This window comes from Falco rusticolus, chromosome 2 (genome assembly GCF_015220075.1).
Source record: "Falco rusticolus isolate bFalRus1 chromosome 2, bFalRus1.pri, whole genome shotgun sequence".
NCBI lineage: Eukaryota > Metazoa > Chordata > Aves > Falconiformes > Falconidae > Falco > Falco rusticolus.
This window is the reverse complement of record NC_051188.1, coordinates 86,450,344-86,472,441: the sequence shown is the minus strand read 5'-3', so window position 1 is coordinate 86,472,441 and position 22,098 is coordinate 86,450,344. Positions and strand designations below refer to the sequence as shown.

Here is a 22,098-nt window from a genome sequence, read left to right as displayed (position 1 = left end):
GCAAACAAGATTAGCTGTTTTCTTTTTGTATTCTCTGCATAATAATTCCAGCAGAACCACTATGTTAAGCAAGCACTTTGTTCCTTTTCTTCTTTTCTTTTGCTTCTATTGTTTAAGGCAATTTAAAGAAGTAAATTAAAATCCACTGTTATGCAGAACCTGTTTCTCTCAGGAAAACATAATAATGGTCATTGAGACAATGGCACATGCTGATAGTGTAATGAACTGGTGAAATGCACTGCATTTCATAGACTCAAGGCAATCAGGCACTGAAAATTACATATCCAGTGAGTTTACCCACCCACACTGACAGTTTAAGAACAGTCCCTCAAGGTTATTTCTAAGCATTTGGGCCAGTCTAGTTTTTTGATTTCACAAGTGTCAAGACCATCTTGAAAAAGGAAAATCCAAGAAATATTTCAAACATGTCTGCATTTAACATCACATACTAGAACCATGAGGTTAGAAAAGTGTTCTGATTTACCAAAATGTGATTTATATCTATGCAGAATGTTTAGAACTACAGATGGAAAATATGTTTTAACCATGGTCATTGACTTTCAGAAAGTGCTAGACTGATACAAAAGAAATACATATGAAATATTTCTATAAAGGATTCACTTTGCTCCTTAAGAAAAAATGACAAAATAGTGTAAATAGATTATAGATTGTAGAGGACTATAATTAATAAGTTGGGGGCAGGGTGTGTGTGTGTCACATTCCAATAGAAAATCTGGGAGCTGCAGTTCAGGAAAGATGTTGGCCAAGTGGGCGTCCAGAAGAGGTAAGACATCTAAGAAACATGGGTGCTTGAAAGAATCCAGGCAAGTAGTTTTCCACAAAACTTAAGATTAATAGCCTTCAAATATGCAAGGGTCTTCTGTCACAAAGTTTATCCATGTGGCTGGTGAGTAGATTAAGAAAACAGGGGATTGTGTTACAATACAGAAGGATCAGCTTAGATGCCAGGACAACTTCTGAATTTTAAGGGTAGTGACACAAAAATAGACTGAGTGGGGGTATCTTAGAGAGCCCAACACTTAAACTTGTAAAGTTAGACAAGCTATTGTCAGGTATGACATGGTATATAATTCACCCTGTTAGGAGAGGAGGATGGATTAGATGATCACCCGAAATCCCTTCCAGTCATATGACTATTTAGGAGAACAGAATATACACCCACTATAATTTATAACCTGTTTCAACTTTACTGCTTCTTTTCATATTTTTTTTCTTGTCATCTTTACTGTTCTGTAATAAAATAACTGATGGAAAAGGGCTTCTTTGTTGTATTACTCTATGGTTTACATTAAGGAAACATTGAGACCATAGCATGTCCAAGTGTACTGGATAGTTTGGGAGTCAGGCAAAACCAAGTAAGCAGCGCTTAGTTTGTGCTATCAGTTTACGTCTATAAAGGCTCCAGGTCTGTCCTATAAATAAGGTAGCAAATACTTTCAAAAGTTTGTCCCAGCTGCAAGGAAGTGACAAAAAGTGAAAGGTATGCATAACAGAAGTATTTATTGCTCAATACTGAGAAGAGCAGTCATCTGCCCCTTCCACAATGCATCTTGCGTAAGCAGGGCAGGCAGCACTGTGTCCCAAGGGTCTGGTTTCCTGGTTGTCCAGCTCAACAACCTAACTGGAAGGGGTCACATACTACTTTCAGCCTACATATCTGATGTCCTTCCTCAAAAACCAAAGGACTGCGAGGTAGGGAGGGAGAGAGCTGAGAGAGGAAACTGCTGGCACACACAGTGTAGTTTCACCCCAGAGCAGAGCTGGGCTATATCTAGGATGTGCAGTCAGGCACTGGAGGGCACAGTTCTTCTAACTGAGCTGGACTCTTAATGTCCGAGCTGTTTCTGAGCAGAATTTCTAGATAAAATAATGAGTTCCAACTGATTCCCATTAAATGTTCAGCTGTATGATCCACTTTCCTTAATGTAAAGAGTTACTGCATGTCAACTGAGCTGCGATATTTTGTCCATAGCAAATGTCAGTGAAAGTTTTCTATTCACAACAAATATCACAGAAGTGATAGAAATAAACTGTTGCAAATCAGTTTAGAAGTGGCAGTTTCTTGAGCTTTGGGACTTTTTTATCACCACTCAATCAACCATCATTCTTATATTCCTCATTTATGTGCAGTTTAGCTTGTTGAAATTAGATAGAAAAAACTTACAGGTCATAAATGCTTCCTTGTTCATTTCACCTTGTTTGGGAGCAGTTAATGTTCCCAGCTCAGATGCTCAGATGCCACCTGCAACAGGATTTTTCTCTCTTTACCTCATTTGAGAGTCACCTGATTGAGAACCAGGGCTTCCATCTAATCATTCCAGACATTAGAAATGCAACACTGCTCCTCAGCTTCCCAGAAGTTCTCCCTAAAGATCATCTCCAGCTCTGGTTCATCAGGTCACCAAAGTCCTTGACAAAGGAGTAGTAGCACACTGGATAACCGCTGCCTGCTAAGGTGCAACACTTTGAACAGAGCATCATATCTGTTCCTATGGGTTCCCAATTTGGTAAATACGGGAAAAGAAAAAAAAAAAAAAAAAAAAAGAAAAGAAAAGGCATCCTCATTTCAGTGCTTATTATATTGACCATTTGGTCACTCAGTCTTAACCGTTCATTTCACTTTCAAAAATAAGAAAAAGATCTGTCACCTGAGACAAAATAAACTGGATTTTCTCTTTCTTTGTGAAATGGATTAATTTTCTTTAGCTATTCTTATTTAAAGATGGCAGATATTAGTTGTGTACCTAAAACCTGGAGCAGCAGGCCTGCTAGCTCCTAGCATGAATGTTGTTACATTATACAAGTCTCCTTTCTAAATACCCTTCTTCGGCTACTTCAGGCTTTACTGACTTTTTTGCTATTTCTTTTAACCCAGCCCCACTAGAGAAAGAAGATATGAATTGTCCTGATATATTTCACTATGTATGTGTATGTGTGTATGGGCATGTGTATATGTGAGAAGCTGGACTACAGTCTCAGCTGAGAGAAGATGGCTAATGCTTTGCCAGAAGTGAGGGTGGCTCCAAAGGCTCCAATTTTCACAAGCTTGACTTTGCCGAACTGTACTGATTGACAGTTCAGTGTATAACCTGAATTTAGCCATATTTTGCAAAGTACAAGAAATAGGTATGCGGGGATCAAACGCCATCTGGAGGGCTCAATGCCTCTCCATCCACTCCAGGCAGAGCTAGATGCCCTGACTAGACTGGATGTCAAATTTTCAGACAGCTCAGTTTAAGCAAGGTGAAATTTATCCTATGTAACAAAATCGTGATTGGTTATATAAAATGAATGAACAAGTTCTTTTTCTGAATGTGAAACTAGTGTAACTTTCCTTATAGAAAATAAATGACATAAGTATACATAGAAGAAAAGGTGTCTGTATATCATGTGTGCTTGTATAAACACTTGTGTGGTTACTTACCTACACCTGCCACGTTGTGAAAGAAGCTGGGCCAGTTTCATTGCTGACACAAGCAGTGAAATGACCACTGATTTATAGCAACAATGCGAACGATTTGTGGATTTGTATACAGTGCCAGCTAACAAGTTATAGCCCTGTGACCTCACAGTGCCTGCTGATTTAAGGACTTTTTGTCAAAGTTCCCCTGCCAGTCTCTATGTTTTAGATACTTAATCTTACTTGTGTACGTTTCAGATTTAAAATACTAGACATCCGTAATTTAAATAAATTTTAACAATGTTAAGGCAATATGTGTGCAGATCTCAAGCTGCATCTCAACATTTCAAAATGTCTTGAGATAATACTTGCTTAAGCTATTCAGGACTTATTTTCAGTGAAGGAAAAACAGATCACCAGCTGGCTTTCTGAAATTTTATTTTATTTTATTTTATTTTATTTTATTTTATTTTATTTTATTTTATTTTTTGCCATATATGGCAATGCCCAGAAGGTCCACTAGAAGAATAAATTCTGTCTTTTGAAAAGAGATGAAAATGACTGACAGTATATTAGATTCAAGTCAGTATATGAGGACTATTCAAAACAAGAAAACTTAAGTTGCAGAACCCCACCTTTCGGAGCACAGTTACTGCTTATTAAGCATTAACAGCATTCATAGCCTACCCACAATAGCAAAAGGCTGCAAGATTTAAAGCAAACTATTAGAAAGACTACCATAACAACGATTACATACTAAACTTAGAAAAGCAAGATTATAAATAAATGTCATGCTTTTCCTTATCTAAAAGAAACACTCATAACTGTAGTAACTAAAAATGCAAGTTGGTTTCTAGAGTATCCTCTCCCAGATCTGTTCAGAGAAAAGGCCATCATGCAGCAGTAACCCCTGCAGAATGGTGCTTTGTGATTAGAAGCCAGTGTCTGGACTGCTGGTGTCGCAGTCCTGACCACAAGCGATGGGCATCTAACTGAGGTGGGTGGGGATGGCTTTTTGTACAGCGCTGCTTCTATCTGAGACAGTCGCTGTGGGGACTGCAGGATTCAATTGCTTGGGAGGCTGCTCTTAGTTAAAACGCCTCTAACATCCTGGAGGGCTGAAAAAAAATGTGCTCATGAGAAGATTCATGCCCAGAATGCCAGGGATAGAGAGCAGACAGATAAATTGTTTTAAAATCCTCAGAAATCATGTTGATATCTGAAGTGGAAAGCGGTCTTTACTGGTACATGTCAGAGCTCAAGGAGAAATGTTACGCTGCGTCTAACAGCGCAGAGCTCACAGCACAGCGCAGCACTGCTCAGCGGAAGACGGGGCTGGAGGCAGGCTCTTGCCTCTGCAGGAGTCCCAGATAGCTGACAAGCAGAGGTCTTGTCCACTAGCCCTTTGGGCACCTGAAGCTGTGGGAGGGTCTTGACCCCCACCCCTTCTAGCAAAGGCGACATTACCATGGCAGCACCCTTCTCCTATGCCCAGCCTTCCATTCTGCCCTACCTGCCTGAGGCCTCCAGCAGGCTGTCCTACCCCTGTTGCTAGGGTTATCCAGAGAGATCATCTCTTGTGTCACAGCCATGGCCACATAGACTATCCAATTCAGAGTTCACTCACCCTGCACAGGACAAAGTTGGGGCAGAAAAGGATCTAGCCCAGTCCTTCTACCCAGTAGAAAACTGTGCTGTAGAGCACCCAAGGTCAAAGGTCTGGGGCAACAGAGTAGTTTGCTTATGTCTGCAAGCACCATATGCCCACAAAGGTTGAGCAGCTTGCGCTTCACACCTGCATAGCTGCCACTATGGCCTCTTCTTCAGCGGTGGCACCACTGGAGAAGAGAACAGGCCACCCAGTCCCAGCAGACTGATGAGGATGCCTGTGTCGTCCTCTTGTGTGAGCTTCTGGGTTAGGTTCTTCCCTGCTCTGCAATATTTTCTGGACTTGACACAGAGTCCTCCCACAGGCACCCTTTTGTTCAAGTTCTGGCTTTCCTTGAGTTACAATGTCTCTCTACCTACTTCCAGTCAGCTCTTGGCACATTGTCCCCACACTACCATCATTACCCACTCTGATCCAGAACTATACCAGTCTCTTCTCTCCCATTCCTGCATGGTTCTCCAAGTCTTCAGCTTGATTCCTCCTACGAGTCTTTTTTTAATTTCTTGCTTCATCATTCCTGTTCCTCTGACCTGTGAAGAGACACATTCTGCCTGTTCTTTGCAGAAAGCCTTGATAAACTGTTTTTCCCATGCAGATTTCCTACTTACTGTTCCCAGGTGCTTCCACTTGAATAGACAACACTGAAATGACTAACAGTATTGCTGATCCAAGAGAAATATGATAAAGTACAGTGAGTTCAAGGTGGATTAATTGTGCACAGAAGCAATATTTCTCCCGACAACTTCAGAAAATCGCGCAGAATACAGAATTTGTTCAGATACCAAACCTGGAGATGTAAGCAGGTCTACCCAAGTCGTTAAAAACTTTTTGTATTTAGTGGCACAATAGATCCAAACTGTCTCAAGGTGACTGTTAGCTGAAAAATCCTTGCTGGTGACCAAGGTTCAGCTATTACAATTAATCCTTAGGAACACTGCCAACAAATCTCTTCTGCCACTCAGCAGAAAAATCTGAACACTAGTGTGTGCATTAACAAATTATCAGTGTTAATGAAGTTGTTTTGATCTGAGGCTGTTGAAATTTTGAGTTCTTACCCAAGATTCATCATCTGCCACTAACCACTAATTAAATGTTTGATTATCATGCTTTGCATTTTTGTGGAAAGAGATTTCTTTGTCAGGCATCCTTGAAAGTTAACTATTGTAAGCTTATATGTTGTTTACAGAGAAAAAGGGAAACATACACATATATTTATGTTACAGAGTTGTTAGATGAGCTCAGAAGCTGTTATCAACTAAAAGTACATTTATACATACACAGTAAATATTCTCCATATGCATATGTATATGTTTGTATTGCTATATATGTGTACATGCATGTTTGTACTTATAAAAGCATCAACTTAACACAAAGACGGTCTGCTCTATTATGGTCTGATCTGGTCTGAAGTCTGGACTGGTAGTGAAGAGTGTTTTATTTATACACCTTTTGCTCTTTGGAATTTTTGGAGAGCTCCTCAGGGCACACAACCCTACCTGGTTAAATAAGCACCAGAATAGTGTATATTTAGGCTACACCATTGCTTTTCAGAAAGGGGGCTGTGTTTCTTGCTTTGTTTGTTCAGTGACAGTATCCTAGTCCATGATGCGATGGTTATTACCACAGCAATACAAACCTCAGTGATATCAGTTATGGGTGAACTTGTCCCCCTAGGAACCTTTGGCTACCTCTCCAACCATTTCCATTTTCTACAAGGTTTATCCACATAGGTACAAGACAACCAGAGACCCCCCTCCTCCTTACCTGAGTGTAGGGGCTGTGATTATCCTTTGCGCAAGGTGGCAGCAAAAGAAAGCTCTTCAAACTCGTTCCTTTCTCCCCTGCAGACCTCCTCTTAAGGAGAGGAACTGCTTCAACTTTATTAATTGTGTTTTTTTAAAATACCTCTTACTGGTAATCAAAAATATATATGTGAATGATACATGGAGTTACTAATATATTTTACTTTGGGAATGCATTCATACTTCTCTCTCCATTTTCTACCAGTATTCCCCACGAGAAAGGCTAGAAGGTTACATGCTGAGAAAGGAAAACCATGAAACAAATCCTCATTAAATCATTGATTTTCCCTTTCTGATTTTTTTTAAAGAATTTTTTTTTCAGCGAAACCACAACTTGGATCAAGTCCAAGACAAAAAAATAAATATGTAAGCTCAGTGTTTAATTAAGACATCTTCATGTCAGCTGACAAATTCTGGATGTACCAGTGGTATCCCACATTTCAGCATTGTATTTCTATAGGAATAAGTGGTCTGATGAATCTGGCTATGGAAATCCAACTAGCAATTACCTAGAGGAAAAGCAAAGAAAAGAGTGGAGTCTGCACCAGTAGTTCTCCTTCCCCTGTTCAGCATTTGCTGTTTGGATATTTTTAGAGGTGTTTTTGTTTGCTTGTTGTTTGGGGGAATAAGGGTTATTTTCTTCTCCTGGAGCCCAGCATGTGTTGAACTGAATGTATTACAGTTGATCAAGCTACTTTAAGGTTCATTAAGCCTCAAAATATCCCTTACACATCTTACCCATATGGTAGAAAACCTTAGGTCATTATTTTCTTTAATATTCTTTATAGATTTCAACTCTGTTAAAGTCAATAGAGGTAGTTCACTGAATGCAGTAACCTTTGATAGAGCGAGTATTTCAAGTATGAGCAGAATTGTGGCTACTGTACCCTATTCTAATATATCTGAAATATGCAAAGTAAATGGCTTGCTCATTCCCCCTTTCTGTATGGCAGCTATGTTTAAAATGTAAACCTCGACTGCTGCTTATTTTGAAAAAGCAGGGAGTACTCACCTTGAAAGTACAACATAGCGTGATCTTTATTCAAAGACATGGTAAAAGAATAGCCAGTTGACTTTGAATATGAACGTTCTCCACAACCTTAAAGCTTGTTTTGATGACTGTAATCTTATTCCAAACCCACTGTGTTTAATAAAAATTAATTTCAGAACTTGAAGAATATTTATTATGGAATACAAAAATACTATCTATGTAAAAACAATAAGTTAGTTTATTTACAGTACTTTACACTACTCTGCTCTAGGGCTTCCTTTGCATTGGACTTATTTTCATTATTTTACATGCCTTTATAATTTTGCACAAAGCATTTCCAAAAGCATGTCATCCATGTTCACTGCTCCAATGATGGGCTTAAAGAATAATTCAGCAATCACATTAGCATTAATAGATCTTAACAAGGATAGAACAACATTCAGCTTGGCAAATCTGGCTTCATCACCTCTGTGAATGAGTCTGACATGTTCATTTAAAGCTTGTTGTGCTTCCCTCTGCAGTCCTTCAATGTACTGTGTACACTGCAGTCCAGGTAGGTCTGAAAAGAAAAATAAATTATTTTGTTTATGTAGGTATTGATTATGAAACAATATTTTTTTTACAGAACAACTACTAACAGATTACAGGTTGTATTTATCACACAAGGAATGAAGCAAACAAAATTGCTAGAGGACTTCTCGCATGCAGAATCAACATGCCAAATTTTAAACTGCAGCTCAAAATCTCATCATGTTGGTGTTCTGGAAATTCAATACTCCTCTTCACTACACAGACTTGAAATACGTTTGCCAACATTCACTTCAGTGTTAAATAAATTAGCTGATAAAAACTTTGATTGAAGAATGCTCTCCAAAACACCTTTAAAGTGGCAAATGCAACCTGTAAGCAGCGAGGAAGACAATAAAAATAACTCGTTAACTTGTTCGTTTCCACAAAATGTAGTATTCACATTTCAGGCATCTTTTGGCAACAGTTTCTGAGTAGCTCCAGATTACAAGTGGCAAGAAGCATGAACTCCAGTGTACAACACAAGAGTTTCCTGGTGAACCACCTAGAGAGGACACTGAAGGACAGCGAGCGCGGTTTCCCCTCGCCAGGCCAGCCGGCCGTTCGGCGGGGGGAGCGGGCCGGGCCGGGCCGGGCCCCCCGGTCGCAGGGCAGCGCCGGGCGCCGTGTGCAGCCCACCCGCCGCCCCCGGGTAAGGCACGGCCGTGAGCACCACCCGCGGCACCTGCGGCAGCCTCGGCAACGCGAGGTGGCAAGTCAACCCCAGCAAACGCTACACGCACAGCCGAAACAGCACGTTGCTGCTGGAAGCCCTGAGCCCTCTCCTGCTTGCCTTCCACGGCGTGCAGACCCCCCGGGAAAGCACACCTACACCCGGTAAGCACGCTTACCCCCCAGCGGCGGCGGGGGCTCCCCCCGCTCCAGCCGCCCCCCTCTGAGGAGGCGCTGCCAGGCGCCCCGCTCGGAAACGAGTAGGGAGGGCTGCTGCCGCCCAGCTCCCCACAAGCGACTGCCTCGGGTTTGGTTTGGCGGCCGAAAGCCTCCGCGGAGGGCGGCCGCCGCCGGGGCCCCCGACCCAGCTGCAGCTGTACCGCCTCCAGCCGGCGACGGCTCCCGGCCCGCAGCCGGGGCCGTGAGGAGGGGACAGCGGGGTGAAACCTTGCGCTGCGTCCCCCTCCTCCACCACCTCTTTCCCCCTGAGGAAGAGCCCCGGGTCCGCCCCGCCTGGCCGGGGGTACGAGCAGGCTCCCCCGTTAGCCCGCTGCCCGCCCGCCCCGCGCCTCCCCGTGAGGCGGACCCCGCCGCCCCCCCGGCACTCACCCGGGTTGAAGAGCACCGTCCCCTTGAGGTACGCGTACTCCTTGGTGCTGATATCCAGGCTCCAGCACTTGGCCAGGAAGCCCTTGATGGCCTGAATCTCGCCGGCCGAGGGCAGGTGCGGGCCGCCGCCGTCGGGGCCGCGGTGCGGCCGGCCCGGTGCCGGTCCCCGCGGCGGGGGCCGCTCGCCCTGCCGCCGGGTGGTGAGGATCCTCTGCAGCATGCTGGGCTCCGCGCACTCCACCGTCTCGAAGTGCACCCGGTCCTGCGCCAGCCCCAGCACCAGCAGGGGCGCCCAGCAGCTGCGGACCAGCAGGAGCTGCTCCTCCAGTGGCAGCTCCTGGAAGCAGGGCACGTTCTGGACGAAGCGCAGCGTCTTCACCAGCACGGCCGAGGCCGCCTTGCATGCCACCTGCGGGCTCCTCAGGGCCACCCGCCGCCTTGTCCCGCACGGGCAGCCGCGGGACGCCAGCCCCTGCCTCGGCCCCTGCCCCGCCGGCGACGCCTCCCGTTCCTCGCTCCGGAGGATGTTGTAGAGGATGCTGCTGTGCCGCCTGCTGTCCGCGCAGCAGCGGCAGCGCTCCAGGCACGCCATGGCGCCCGGGGGTACGGCGCCCCGGGGGTACGGCGCCCGGGGGTACGGCGCCCCGGGGGTACGGCGCCCCGGGGGTACGGCGCCCCGGGGGTACGGCGCCCCGGGGGTACGGCGGGGCGGTGGCAGTGCCTGCAGCTGCGGGCCGCCGGGAGACGCGCACTGCTCGCCCTCTGCCCGGCTCCTAAGTTATTTATAGCCGGCGGGCGACTGTGTGCGTGTGCGTGTGTGCAGCCGCAGGCGCTGTACCAGCGGATCAAAGGGGCACACACTTCACTGGCTGGAAAAGAGAGAGAGGAGGGGGAAAAAAATCGAAAATACAGCCAGCCCTCCTCCCCCTCCCCTCCCCTCCCCTCCCGAGACAGCGATACCTAGAGGGAGCCGGGGAGCGGGCCGCCCCCTACGTGGTTTGCGGCGCGGTGAGCGGCCGAGCGCCCGCCTCCTCCTCCGGTGCGGGGCCGCGGGGCGTCCCGTCGCTCCCCATCCTTCCGGGGCCCCGTCCCGGTGTGTGTCATCCATCCCAGGCTCCTCTGAGCGGGGCAGGGCGGGGAGGGGAAGGGGAAGGGGAAGGGGAAGGGGAAGGGGAAGGGGAAGGGGAAGGGGAAGGGGAAGGGGAAGGGGAAGGGGAAGGGGAAGGGGAAGGGGAAGGGGAAGGGGAAGGGGAAGGGGAAGGGGAAGGGGAAGGGGAAGGGAGCTCACACCGCTGTCGCTTTGCCCCCGCCATGCGCCGCCACCCTGCGGGGCAGCTCCCGCTGCCGCTGTCCCCGAGACCCCCGCGGGGTCTCACTGCTACATGGAGACTTGGCGACCGTCCCAGCCGCCCTCCCAACATGCAGCCGAGCGGCCTGGGACAGGAGAAAAGTCATATTCGGGGGGGAGGGGGGCACAACTGGTCCTAATAATAATTCCCGCAGGAGGCGAAAAGGAAGATGCCACTAATGATACCAAGGGCTTTTGCATATGCCTGTCCAATGGAGTGATGCCCCATGTGCCTAATTAACACCTTAGTGCTGCTCCGCAGGGAGGGAGAAGCAGACATGCTCCTGCTCAGGTGGCTCTGTGAGGTTGGGGTGCAAAGAAGGCTCCGTTATGGTGCCCTGGGGCTGGCACCCCCTGCAGCATCTATGTTGATCCCCTGTGAAACCATCCTCCATTAATAATTCCCTTCCTCTGCTTTGCAATGCATGGCTTATCTTTCTGATCTCACCTTGTTCCGTCCATCGATTTAAAACATTTCCATTTGCCTTTCAGGTTCCCCTTGTCCTGAAATGAATCTTTCCTCCTAGACTTAGATATCCATTTTCAGGGACCCATCTCCTTCAAGTGGCATATGGACTCCAAAGCAAGGAAACAACGCTTCCAGGCCTTGATATTTACACAACAGGGATAAGGGAATAGCAGTTGTCCAAATGTGGGTTTACTCTTGAGTGAAAAATAAGCACATTTACTTTCTCTGTAAAAATGCGTGCAACAGAGAGGAATACTTAATCGCTACAGAAAGTAGGGTTACTTTTGTCTGCTGTATACGGACTACAACGGAAACATTTTATGTTTTGTGCAAACTGGAAGAACCTGGGCACAGATTTAGAAAAAGGAGCCAGTTGCAAGAAACCTGCTCCATCACTGCCTGCTACCAAGGGATGCCTAAATCACCCCTGGAAATCTGCATTTTCTTTCAATAAAAGTATACATGTTTTTTAAGCAAATACCGTTGAATGCTTTGGCTTTCTTAGAAACAGTATAATTTTAGGCTGGATCTCAGCAATTTCTTTTCACTGTAAAGTCAGTTCTACTCAATCCACTTACATGGCTATACAGTCGTATAGTCATTTCTCTATAAGTACTTCACAACTCAGAAGCAATGTTCTTTACAAATGACACAAAAGGCACTTTTATGTAAAGCTATATAAAGCACTGGTGGGTTATCTGCCTCAAGTAAATGCAGGTTGTCCAAAAATTAATTGCCTGTGGTTTTACCTGTGGAATGCATTTTTTTTTTCCACAGACCCAAGTATTGTAAAGCTTTTTTTGGCTTTGCAGAAGTGAAGAACTGTTACATTGCACCAATGACATGATGTCTACAGTTTGCAGGCAGGTCAGTCGGTTCCCTGGAGTACAATGCCATTTCACCAAACATCCTTTCAGAAAAAAAAATTGCTTAGAATTGCAAAGCAAATTTAATAATATCAAATGTTAACTATTTTTTCATTTGAAAAGTATCACTGATAATAGGAAAACATTAATTTCTCTAGAACACTTTCTTGCCATGCTGAATTGTTTCTTATATTCTTCAGTATTTTCTCAACATGTCAGGATTTTAGAGGGTTTCTTTCTGCCTTTTTAGTCTGTTTTTGTTCTTATTTTTTTGGTAGGTTTGGTAGGATTTTTTGGGGGGAGGAGGGGTCCACAAACTTCAGAGATAAATCTTGCCAGTTTTAGAAAATAAGCATCCCAAAGCTTTTAGTTGGCTTCAGTAGCACTTTTCCCATGAAGAACGTATTACTGGACTGACTGTGGAATCTAACTGTGGTTTTTATGAGTTTGCAACTTGGAAAGTATCTATGGGAAAGCATGGTATAGTTGAGACACGGATCATTGGCTTTGCAGTTTTGAACTTGGACTCCAGTTGTGGGATCGTTCTGCTTCTTATGAGAGGATGCTACTGACATAGGGCCATAGAAAAAGGCAATATTTAACTTTTATACCAGGTCTACAATAATATTTTTTTTTCTGATGTAACAATACTGGTTGCAGGTATTTAATTTTGCAAGCCATTTCTTTTTCAACCACACCTCAAATGTAGATGCAGTTCTACTGTCATATGACTTTGCTGACACAGTTCATTTTCTAAACCAACTTATACAGAAAGTCTTTATCTTTGATAACTATGTCAAAATGGGTATCCAGTACTGAAACAGAAATGATTTATTATGCAATGCCAAAAATTACATTACAGTAGTTATAAGTGTATCTCTTTCTCTCACAAGTGCATGTAAGCACTCATGTTCTCTCTTTCTAACTCTTAATGTTACCTAATGTACATGGCATTTTATTCAGGGTAGATCACCTCTTTTCCAGCTAAAACACTAAGAATGTCCTAGAAATATTTATTTGTGTTTTTCAAGCTGATATTTAACAATTTGAACAGTCTTTACTTTCAAGTCTGAGTTCTGCCTCTCCATAGCATTCAAGCTAAATTAAAGGCAACAAAGCTTTCTGTTTCTAACCAAAAAGAAAACAAAATCCCTCACAGACAGGTAATTGTGCTTTGATGGAAAATGCATGAAAACACTTTTAGCAAAAAGTGGATGTGTTTGGTTTCTGCTGAAAGATATAATGTTACATGAGTATTACCAAGCTCCTTGTGGTACAGTCATGAATAGATTTACATGCTGCCAGACAAAGGATTACTTGTTTCTGGCTTTTTTGATTGTTTTTGTTTTGGGCTGGGTTTTTTTTTGTGTGTGTTTTGCCATTTAGGTTTTTTTTGTTTGGTTGGTTGGTTGTTTTTTTTTCTAACTCAGACAAAAGCCTTGGATGTGAAGGTGATACAGTGCAGTCTTGGCAGTCTTACTCTTTCATGTTGCTTTTCAATGTCTCTGTATCACTCATCTGGTAGCACATTTGGTTCTTGGCCAGAGGGCAAGACTTTGGTTTCAGAACAAGACCAAACAAGCATTTGTTTTTATGCTGTCAGTGCTTTAGTGTACCATTAGCTTGAGAGAGACCTTTTCCAGTGGGGAATTGCATCCTGATATCCTCTAAATACCTACTATTCTTTCCACTATAAATGCTGAAAAATAAAATTTGATCTTAAGATCAGATGTAAAACTGAGGCTTGATTTGGTGATTAGGACAAAAGAAGTTAATTTTTTCTTTGAAAAAAAAAGGTTGCATGTGGAATATTGTTATAAGGATATGAATAGCAAGATGCCTTTTGTAAAAGATGAATACTCTATTAAAACAAGGTTTTGGAATTAAAATATATTGTTGTTTTTATGCATTACTATTATGACTGTCCGTTTGTTAGATTGACCACCATTCATAGTTCTATTTTCCTGGGACGTTTACTTGAAAATAAGTGGGGATTAAGGAAAAAGTATCACCATGAGCAATTTTCTGCCCATATGCTGTACCATGTATTCCTGATGGCACTGTTGTCTCCTTCCTTGATGGGCAATGGATTCCCCAGGAGGACCATGTTGAGAGCCTGTTGGTGCTGCCTGAGCCAAAGACAGATGAAGTGTACCCAGTCAAGAGATGCCAACCTGAATTTACAGAACTTTTGCAGCTGCCCTAAGGCTGTGATTTGACTGTGTTACTGTATCCCACCACCAGCTCACCTAGCAGTATGTGTTCTGGATCAGGACGAGCATATAATGACATTTTTATGGAGTTTGCCAGAGCATATAAAAAAGAGTTTATACCAGATTTAGACCTTTCTGCCAGCTAATTGAAAGTAGGTGATGTAATCTGGTATAAACAGTAATGGTGCAAAGTCAACCCTTCAATATATCTTAAACAGACCTAAACATGCCAAAGGGTTGGTTTTTTGTTTGTTGGGGTTTATTTGTTGTTTATTTTTTTTTGGTTTGCTGGTTAGGTTTTTTTGTGTGTCAGATCAATGCTTTGCATCGTGTGGCAATGGCATTCACATATCCCAGACCTTTTTTGCTTGCACCCATATACTAATTCATCTGAGCTAATGCAACTAGGTTTCAGGGAAGAAAGATTAGGGGAAAAGAAGCAATACTTCAGTTTACAGGAAGGCACTCAGCTGCCTCCCATTTAAAAAAAAAAAAAAAAGATTAATTGATCTTTGGGCTCTGTAAAGATCTGTGGATCTCAGCAATTTAAAACTGTACCTTTAGGTATGTTGTTGGGGTCGGCCATTTCAGTTTATTTTTTTGTCCCAAGTGAGTTTGTACAGCTCCCAGACATCTGCCAGTGTGGCATGCTTAAAGGTCCAGTCCCATAAGGCCAGCTGAGCTAATCTCGTGGCTCATTGGAGCTGAAAAAGGTAACTCCCAAAGCCGTGCTTGCTGCCACTGCTTTCCTTGTGCCAGCTCTGGCACTCACCTGGATACCTAGGTGAGCCAAATACTTTTACTAAGCTGGCAGCATTTTTATAACAGTCATTACAAGAAAGGTAGCAGAGATATGAGATACCTTGAAATGTGCCCTCCTTTCTTTCTTTTCCCCAGTGATACTTTTGAAGTTTCTGCCCAACCTGGTAAGTTGTGCCACTCGTGTGATACAGCAGAATTCTGCTCGGCTGATTCAGCAAATACCTAACCTGTCAAGAAAAAACTTACAGTTTTCTGCCAGTTTACTGAACTCAGTCAGGTAGGGATGAGATGAGTGCCAGAGCATGTGGAAAGGAGTGGCCTGGCCTCCCTTCCAGGAGTGGGAGGAGAAAGGGGAAGGAGCAGGACCACTGCTGCAAGCCATTGATCCACTCAGCCACCGTGTGGAACTGCTCCCTCAGGGAGGTAAAACCCTAAAGCCTGAGAGAAACACTAGGGGTAGGAGAAAGGGCTTGTAGCAAGATTTGTTTTTAAATTAGTCTTTTAAATACCATCTGAAATTGATCTGTACTCTTGCTAATGACACTTGGATAGGGGAATTTAGTTATAAAATATTAGTGTAGAAATAACTTTCAATTACTGAGCTTATTACATTTATTTGCCTTGAAGCATGCATTGCTGATACAGAACAACAGATGAACAACAGGCTAAAAGCTGGCAAATTAAGCTCTTTAATACACTGTTCAAGGCTGTGGCGTAAAGGATAAAGCACATTCTAGCACTACAGTGTCAATAGAACGCTATGTATCTATTACCCTGATTCTTAAGTTGAAATTTCTGTGTAAATACATATGTTATTGCAGCTGATTGTCTGAGACTGACAAGTTCACAAATACATTTGTGAGTAATATCAGAGGATATACTGCTAATAAAAAATTACATTCAAATAGGCTTATAAGTTAACACGCATTTTATGTGAAAATCAATGTGATGGCTTTTAAAATCCATACATCTTTCCATAGGTTTTAATTCAGACATATTTCACCCAAATTAGATATTTAAAAATACTGCCCTTCTGGTGAATTGGTGATACCATTTCCCATTAAATCTAGTTGATGTTATGGTGTTAGAAAATGTATTCATTTCCTTTTTAGTATTCTTCATACATGTGTTTGAAAGATGCATAGATGATTTATAGGTTCACCCTAAAATCTGTATCTCAAATATATATGACCTTTAAATAACTTCTGCAGTTCCTTGGCTACATTCTTTGCTTCAATCACAGTCCACCAGGTTTCTTAATCTACACACATTCTATAGCTAACAGGAAAATCATATGGCATTCTGCTCTGCTAGCAGATGAGATAAGACTACCTCTTCAGTTTTGTCAAAATAATGAGGTTAGCTCACCCTCTTTAAAGAAGGGATTTTGCTAACCTAGATCAAACTGGATTAGTGAGTCACCCAGCAGTTATGTTGGTATCACTAGTGTTCTTGCAGTCATTGATAGCCCAAAGTACAGTGAGAAGTGCTAACATCTTAATCTATCTCAGCTGCAGCCAGACAACATCGCTGGCTGGTCTGGCATTCGGAGAATTTAAGGCTGACTGGAACCATCACCTCCCCTTGTTGGACTTCCTAAAGGCACTGTTAAACACCAAGCTTTTGCTGACTGAAGTGCAATTTCTGCTGCTCTATGCCTCTGCAGGAAACCATTCAATCTCGATTTGGAAACTCAGTCCAAGAGATAAAAACCCATAGCTCTACTGGTTGTTTATTCAGGTTTTTATCAGTCTTACTACATAGCATTAACACTTGTGCTTCTACTTTCCAGATCTAGCTTGTAACTTCTAGGCTCCTGGTACATCTTTTCCTATCAATTTAAGAACACAGGAATTATCCCTGTCAATAGTAACTTTTTTTTTTTTTTTTAAATAAGTAAACCAGATTTCAGCTTATAGACAGAGCTTGCAAACTAACACATTGGAGGGTTTTTTCTCTCCTCAGACTGCTTCCACTGATATAATTTGTGGCCGTTGCAACACTTTTGCCAATTTCTAACACTCTTTCAAGTGTGGAAATCAGAATGGCACGGAGTAGTCCAATTATACTGTTCTCACCAGTGCTATATAGAGAGATATAGTAATTGCCCAACTCACATTCATTACTCTAAACCTCACACATTAAAGGATCATATTAGCCTTTTTGAGTCATTATTGCATATTACAATGGTGCCCAGGTTTCAGCTGTGATGGAGCTGATCACTGCTCGGGGACTGAGTGGGCATCAGTCAGCGGGTGGTGAGCAGTAGGATTCACCAAGCGGAAATCATGCCTGACTGACCCGACAGCCTTCTATGATGGAATGGCTGGCTGAGTAGGTGAGGGGAGAGTGGTGGATGTTGTCTGCTTGTACCTCAGCAAGGCTTTCAGCACTGTCTCCCATATCATCCTCACAGGTAAGCTCAGGGAGTGTGGGTTAGGTGAGGGGACAGTGAGGTGGGTTGAGAGCTGGCTGAGTGGCAGAGCTCAGAGGGCTGTGATCAGCAGCACAGAGTCCAGCTGGAGGCCTGTAGCTGACGGTGCTCCCCAGGGGTCCGTACTGCACCCAGACTTGTTCAACTTATTCATCAGTGACCTGGATGAAGGAACAGAGTGTACCCTCAGCAAGTTTGCTGATGATACCAAACTGGGAGGAGTGGTGGATTCACCAGGAGGCTGTGCTGCCATTCAGCGAGAGCTGGACAGTCTGGAGAGTTGGGCGGAGAGGAACCTCATGGAGTTCAACATAGGCAAGTGTGAGGTAAGAACAAGCCCCGATGCACCAGTACAGGCTGGGGTTTGACCTGCTGGATGGAAGGCAGATCTGCAAAGGACGTGGGAGTTCTGCTCAACACCAAGTTGCCCATGAGCCAGCAGTGTGCCCTCGTGGCCAAGAAGGCCAGTGAGATCCTGGGGTGCATTAGGAGGAGCACGGCCAGCAGGTCAAGGAAGGTGATCCTGCCCTCTGCTCTGCCCTGGTGAGGCCCCACCTGGAGTGCTGTGTCCAGTGCTGGGCTCCCCAGTTCAAGAGAGACAGGGAACTGCTGGAGAGGGTCCAGCAGAGGGCTGCAAAGATGATGAGGGGCCTGAAGCATCTCCTTTATGAGGAAAGGCTGAGACAGCTGGGCCTGTTTAGCCTGGAGGAGACCGAGAGGGGATCTTATCAATGTCTACAAATATCTTAAGGGCAAGTGTGTCACCGAGGATGGGACCAGGCTCTTTTCAGCTGGGCCCAGAGACATGACAAGGGGCAATGGGCATAAACCGCAACACAGGCAGTTCTGTCTGAGTATGAGGAAGAACTTCTTTACTTTGGGGGTGACAGAACAGTGGAACAGGCTGCCCAGAGTTGTGGAGTCTCCTCTGGAGGCTTTCAAAACCCACCTGGATGTGATTCCATGCAACCTGCTCCAGGTGAACTTGCTTTAGCAGGGGTTTAGACTAGATCTCCAGAGGTCTCTTCCTACCCTGACCTTTCTGTGATACTGTGAATTGTGCTGTGCATCACTTGTTTTTTTTTCCCTTGGGTTTTATTCCTTTCTTTCCGTATCCTCTTCATTACAATTATTTGTTTTATTCCTTTCCCTATCCTCTTCATTACAGTTGTTATTTTTAGGTTAGGGGCAGGGGTATGTGTGTGTGTTTGTTGGGGTTTTTTTGTTTGTTTGTTTTGATTTGGGGTTTTTTTTCCCACTTTTTTTTCAGCTATTAAACTATTATTATCTCAGGCCATGTGTTTTGCCTTTTTCTGATTCTCCTCCCCATCCCACTGGGAAGCAGGGGGGTAGTGAGCAAGCGGCTCCATGGTACTGAGTTGCTGTTTAGGATTAAACCATGACAACAGGGAACTCACTTTAGATTGTCTGCTGCAACTCCCTAAATAATTTTTTTATCTTCTTTCCACAACAGAGGTGTTTATTAACAGAGGTAGGATGCCTCCTATTTCAATTTTGCATTTGGCTGCATTGTAATGCATTACATATAAACAGGTTGAGCAACCCAAAGGAGGAGGTTTTCTGGCCTAAGATTACTTCTCCTCATCACTACTGACCATTATCCAAGAATGCCTAGGTATCCTTTGAGTTAGAGATGGAAATATTCTTCTCGGTAAGTGTGTTTTGTTAATTTAATTTTTAAATTAAGTTCTTTATTGGTATTGCATAGTGGTGATGTTTTAAATGGCATGTCATGTGACTCGGGAAAATGCCCTACCAGAAATCTAAAGAATGTTTTATCTGAGTGGTTACTTTTGGCTGGACCTCGACAGAGTGGTGTATTGTAGTGTATTGCACTTGTTCACATGGTCCAGATCAAGGACTTTGCCACAACACCCTGTTGTTTCAATCCATGCAGCCATGATGTCATGGCCCTAAGTGAGGTGCAGAGGTTCTGCAGCATCTTGTCCCCCACCCTTACGGTTTAGCTGGCTGTGCTCAAAGCCAGCTCTGATATGTGCAGTTGCATAGCATTAGATCAGAGCTATGTGAGAAAAAGCTGTGAGAAGCTTTGCTGGAGGTCTCCCCCACTTTGTTCAGGAGTTGTTTTTATGCTCAGACCTTTGCTCTTGGTCCGAGCTATGTTGTAGATACGCCTGTGCCAGCTCTGCACCTTGTTGATCCTGACTTTGACCCCTCTGCCTTGACTTCCTGACTTGACCTTGCACCTGCTACAGGCTTTCCTGCTTACCACTGTGTTCTGTGCCTGGCCCTGGTCATTTTCACTGGACTTGCTTCACCCTACTTGTGGAGCTACTGTGGAAATGCACACCTTGTCAATGAGGAAACAGCCCCTGTCTGTTTTGCTGTGATCCCCAGCCTCTGGCTCACCTTCTTTTGCAGAGAAAGCCGCTCCTGCTGCTTCCTGAAACAAGGCTACTTCCCATGGACACCAAGGTGCAGCAATAAGAGGAAGAAGTGCTGCATGCTTGGGTTTCACCCAAATCAAGACCTGGACATTGTTGGTCAAAGAGCTCAGAAGTACTCCATGGCTTGGACAATTTAGACATTCTCAGAATCAGATAAACAAAGATGCAATTGGGTAGGTTTGCAGGTAGAGTGTAACTAAGCAATGAGGAGCAGAATTGCAAGCCTATAGTGAAGCACTTGAATTGTAAATCAGCCTTGACTGATAAAGAATGCAGGCAAAGCTAGCAAAATTCTTCCAACTTCATGCTGGGCATTAAGATGTGGATACTCAAGCCATTTCAGAACCTTAATGCTGTAATCAACAGTTAAAAAGGCAGATAAGTATTAAGGTTCTGTGGCTAGCATTGCAAAACTATTGATATTGATTCAACACTTGCCAATTATTTTTTAAAATACCTTTATGGTGTTGCTAGGACACAGTGACTCACTACAGTAGTCAAATGTATGTCTTCTTTTACTGTAACTTTCATTATCTGAAATACTTTGGTTTGTACATCTTTTTTTTTTTTTTAGCTATTACCACCACCTTCATAATACTTCTTGGCAATAACTCTAGATGTGCTTTTTCTCAGGTGCCCTCTTTCACTTTTCCAGCAGTACATTGATTTTAGTATAATTCCTCTTGCATCTCCAGAGCTGTTAAGATACATTGTATGTCTTCTACTGTGCAGCTTCTAGTATGTGTGGTTGTAGATGTTATTACACCAGGCAATTTCATCTCAGATGTGCATCCCAAGCTTTGCACTGACACTACCTTGCAATGCTTACTCTGTGACCTTGCATCATTAGAGAATATCATAAGTAGTATTTCTGAGGAAAAAAATATTACCCAGCTCAGAAAGAGTCATATGGAAAGATAATTTCCCTTCTCATTATCCTTAGAAGCAAAAACAAGGCAGAAGAAAATGACAATACTTAGAAGTCTTTATTTATATTCTGTTTGCACATTGGACTGCATATACCCTCTTTACTGTTTGGTATTAATTAAACATTGGGAGTAATGCATTGATAGTTAAAAATCTTTTCATTTTGTTTTCTTTTTACTCTTTCAAAAGCTTTGCCATTTTTAAATATACTGCAGTATCTCCTTGAAGAATAGTAGATACATTAATAAGCTGTGGCTTGTTCATGATACTTTCTGTTAATTACAAGGATTACATTTTTGAGTGTTTGAGACTGGTTGTGGAGTACAGGGGAGAGATCTGTGCCTGGCTGTTACCTTGTTGTAGCCTACTGAGTTCAGACTTCTTAAACAGTCAAAGAAGGGGGTGTGCTGAAGATATTGGATTCTATAAACAACTTCTGATGAAGGGTTAGTACTGAAGTATTGTACTTACGTAAGTGTGCATTTCTTTAGTGTATCTTTCCCTCATGTCAAGTCCCTGTTGGGTCTCTTTACCCACATAATTGACTTAGCTGAGCAATAAGTATGAACTCACCTAAACAGCCAGTGGTTTACACTTCTAGAAGACAGAGAAGTATAAACTGCCTCAGTTTATGAAGATGAAGATGAAAGCACAGCTGTTTAGCACCAATTCTGTAGTTCCTTCTGATAATGAGTTCAGCATGGCAAAGCAGAAAATGCTTTCATTATTTTTTTTGTAGCAAGGCAAATTTGTTCATTGTTGAATCTTTGCTACAAGTTCTCGTACCTGCCATCCCATCCTGCAAAAAAACATTCCAGTGGAGAGGGTTTAACCTCATTGTATCTCTACGCCATTGTTTTTACAGAAAGGTTGCAATTAATTTGCTGTAGAGGAAGAAAATTTATTTAAGCTCCTCATA

The 22,098-nt window shown here is 43.4% G+C and overlaps 1 protein-coding gene across 1 annotated transcript; it reads right to left on the bottom strand.

The window, feature by feature from the left end:
* Positions 1 to 8,058: 8,058 nt before the first annotated feature.
* Positions 8,059 to 10,827, bottom strand: NR0B1 (nuclear receptor subfamily 0 group B member 1). The gene is made up of 3 exons (XM_037378511.1): positions 10,692 to 10,827; positions 9,732 to 10,600; positions 8,059 to 8,442 (listed from the first exon to the last, which is right to left on the bottom strand). The coding sequence occupies exons 2-3, from the start codon at positions 10,321 to 10,323 to the stop codon at positions 8,198 to 8,200; spliced, it is 837 nt and encodes a 278-aa protein (XP_037234408.1). The 5' UTR covers positions 10,324 to 10,600; positions 10,692 to 10,827; the 3' UTR covers positions 8,059 to 8,197.
* Positions 10,828 to 22,098: the final 11,271 nt, after the last annotated feature.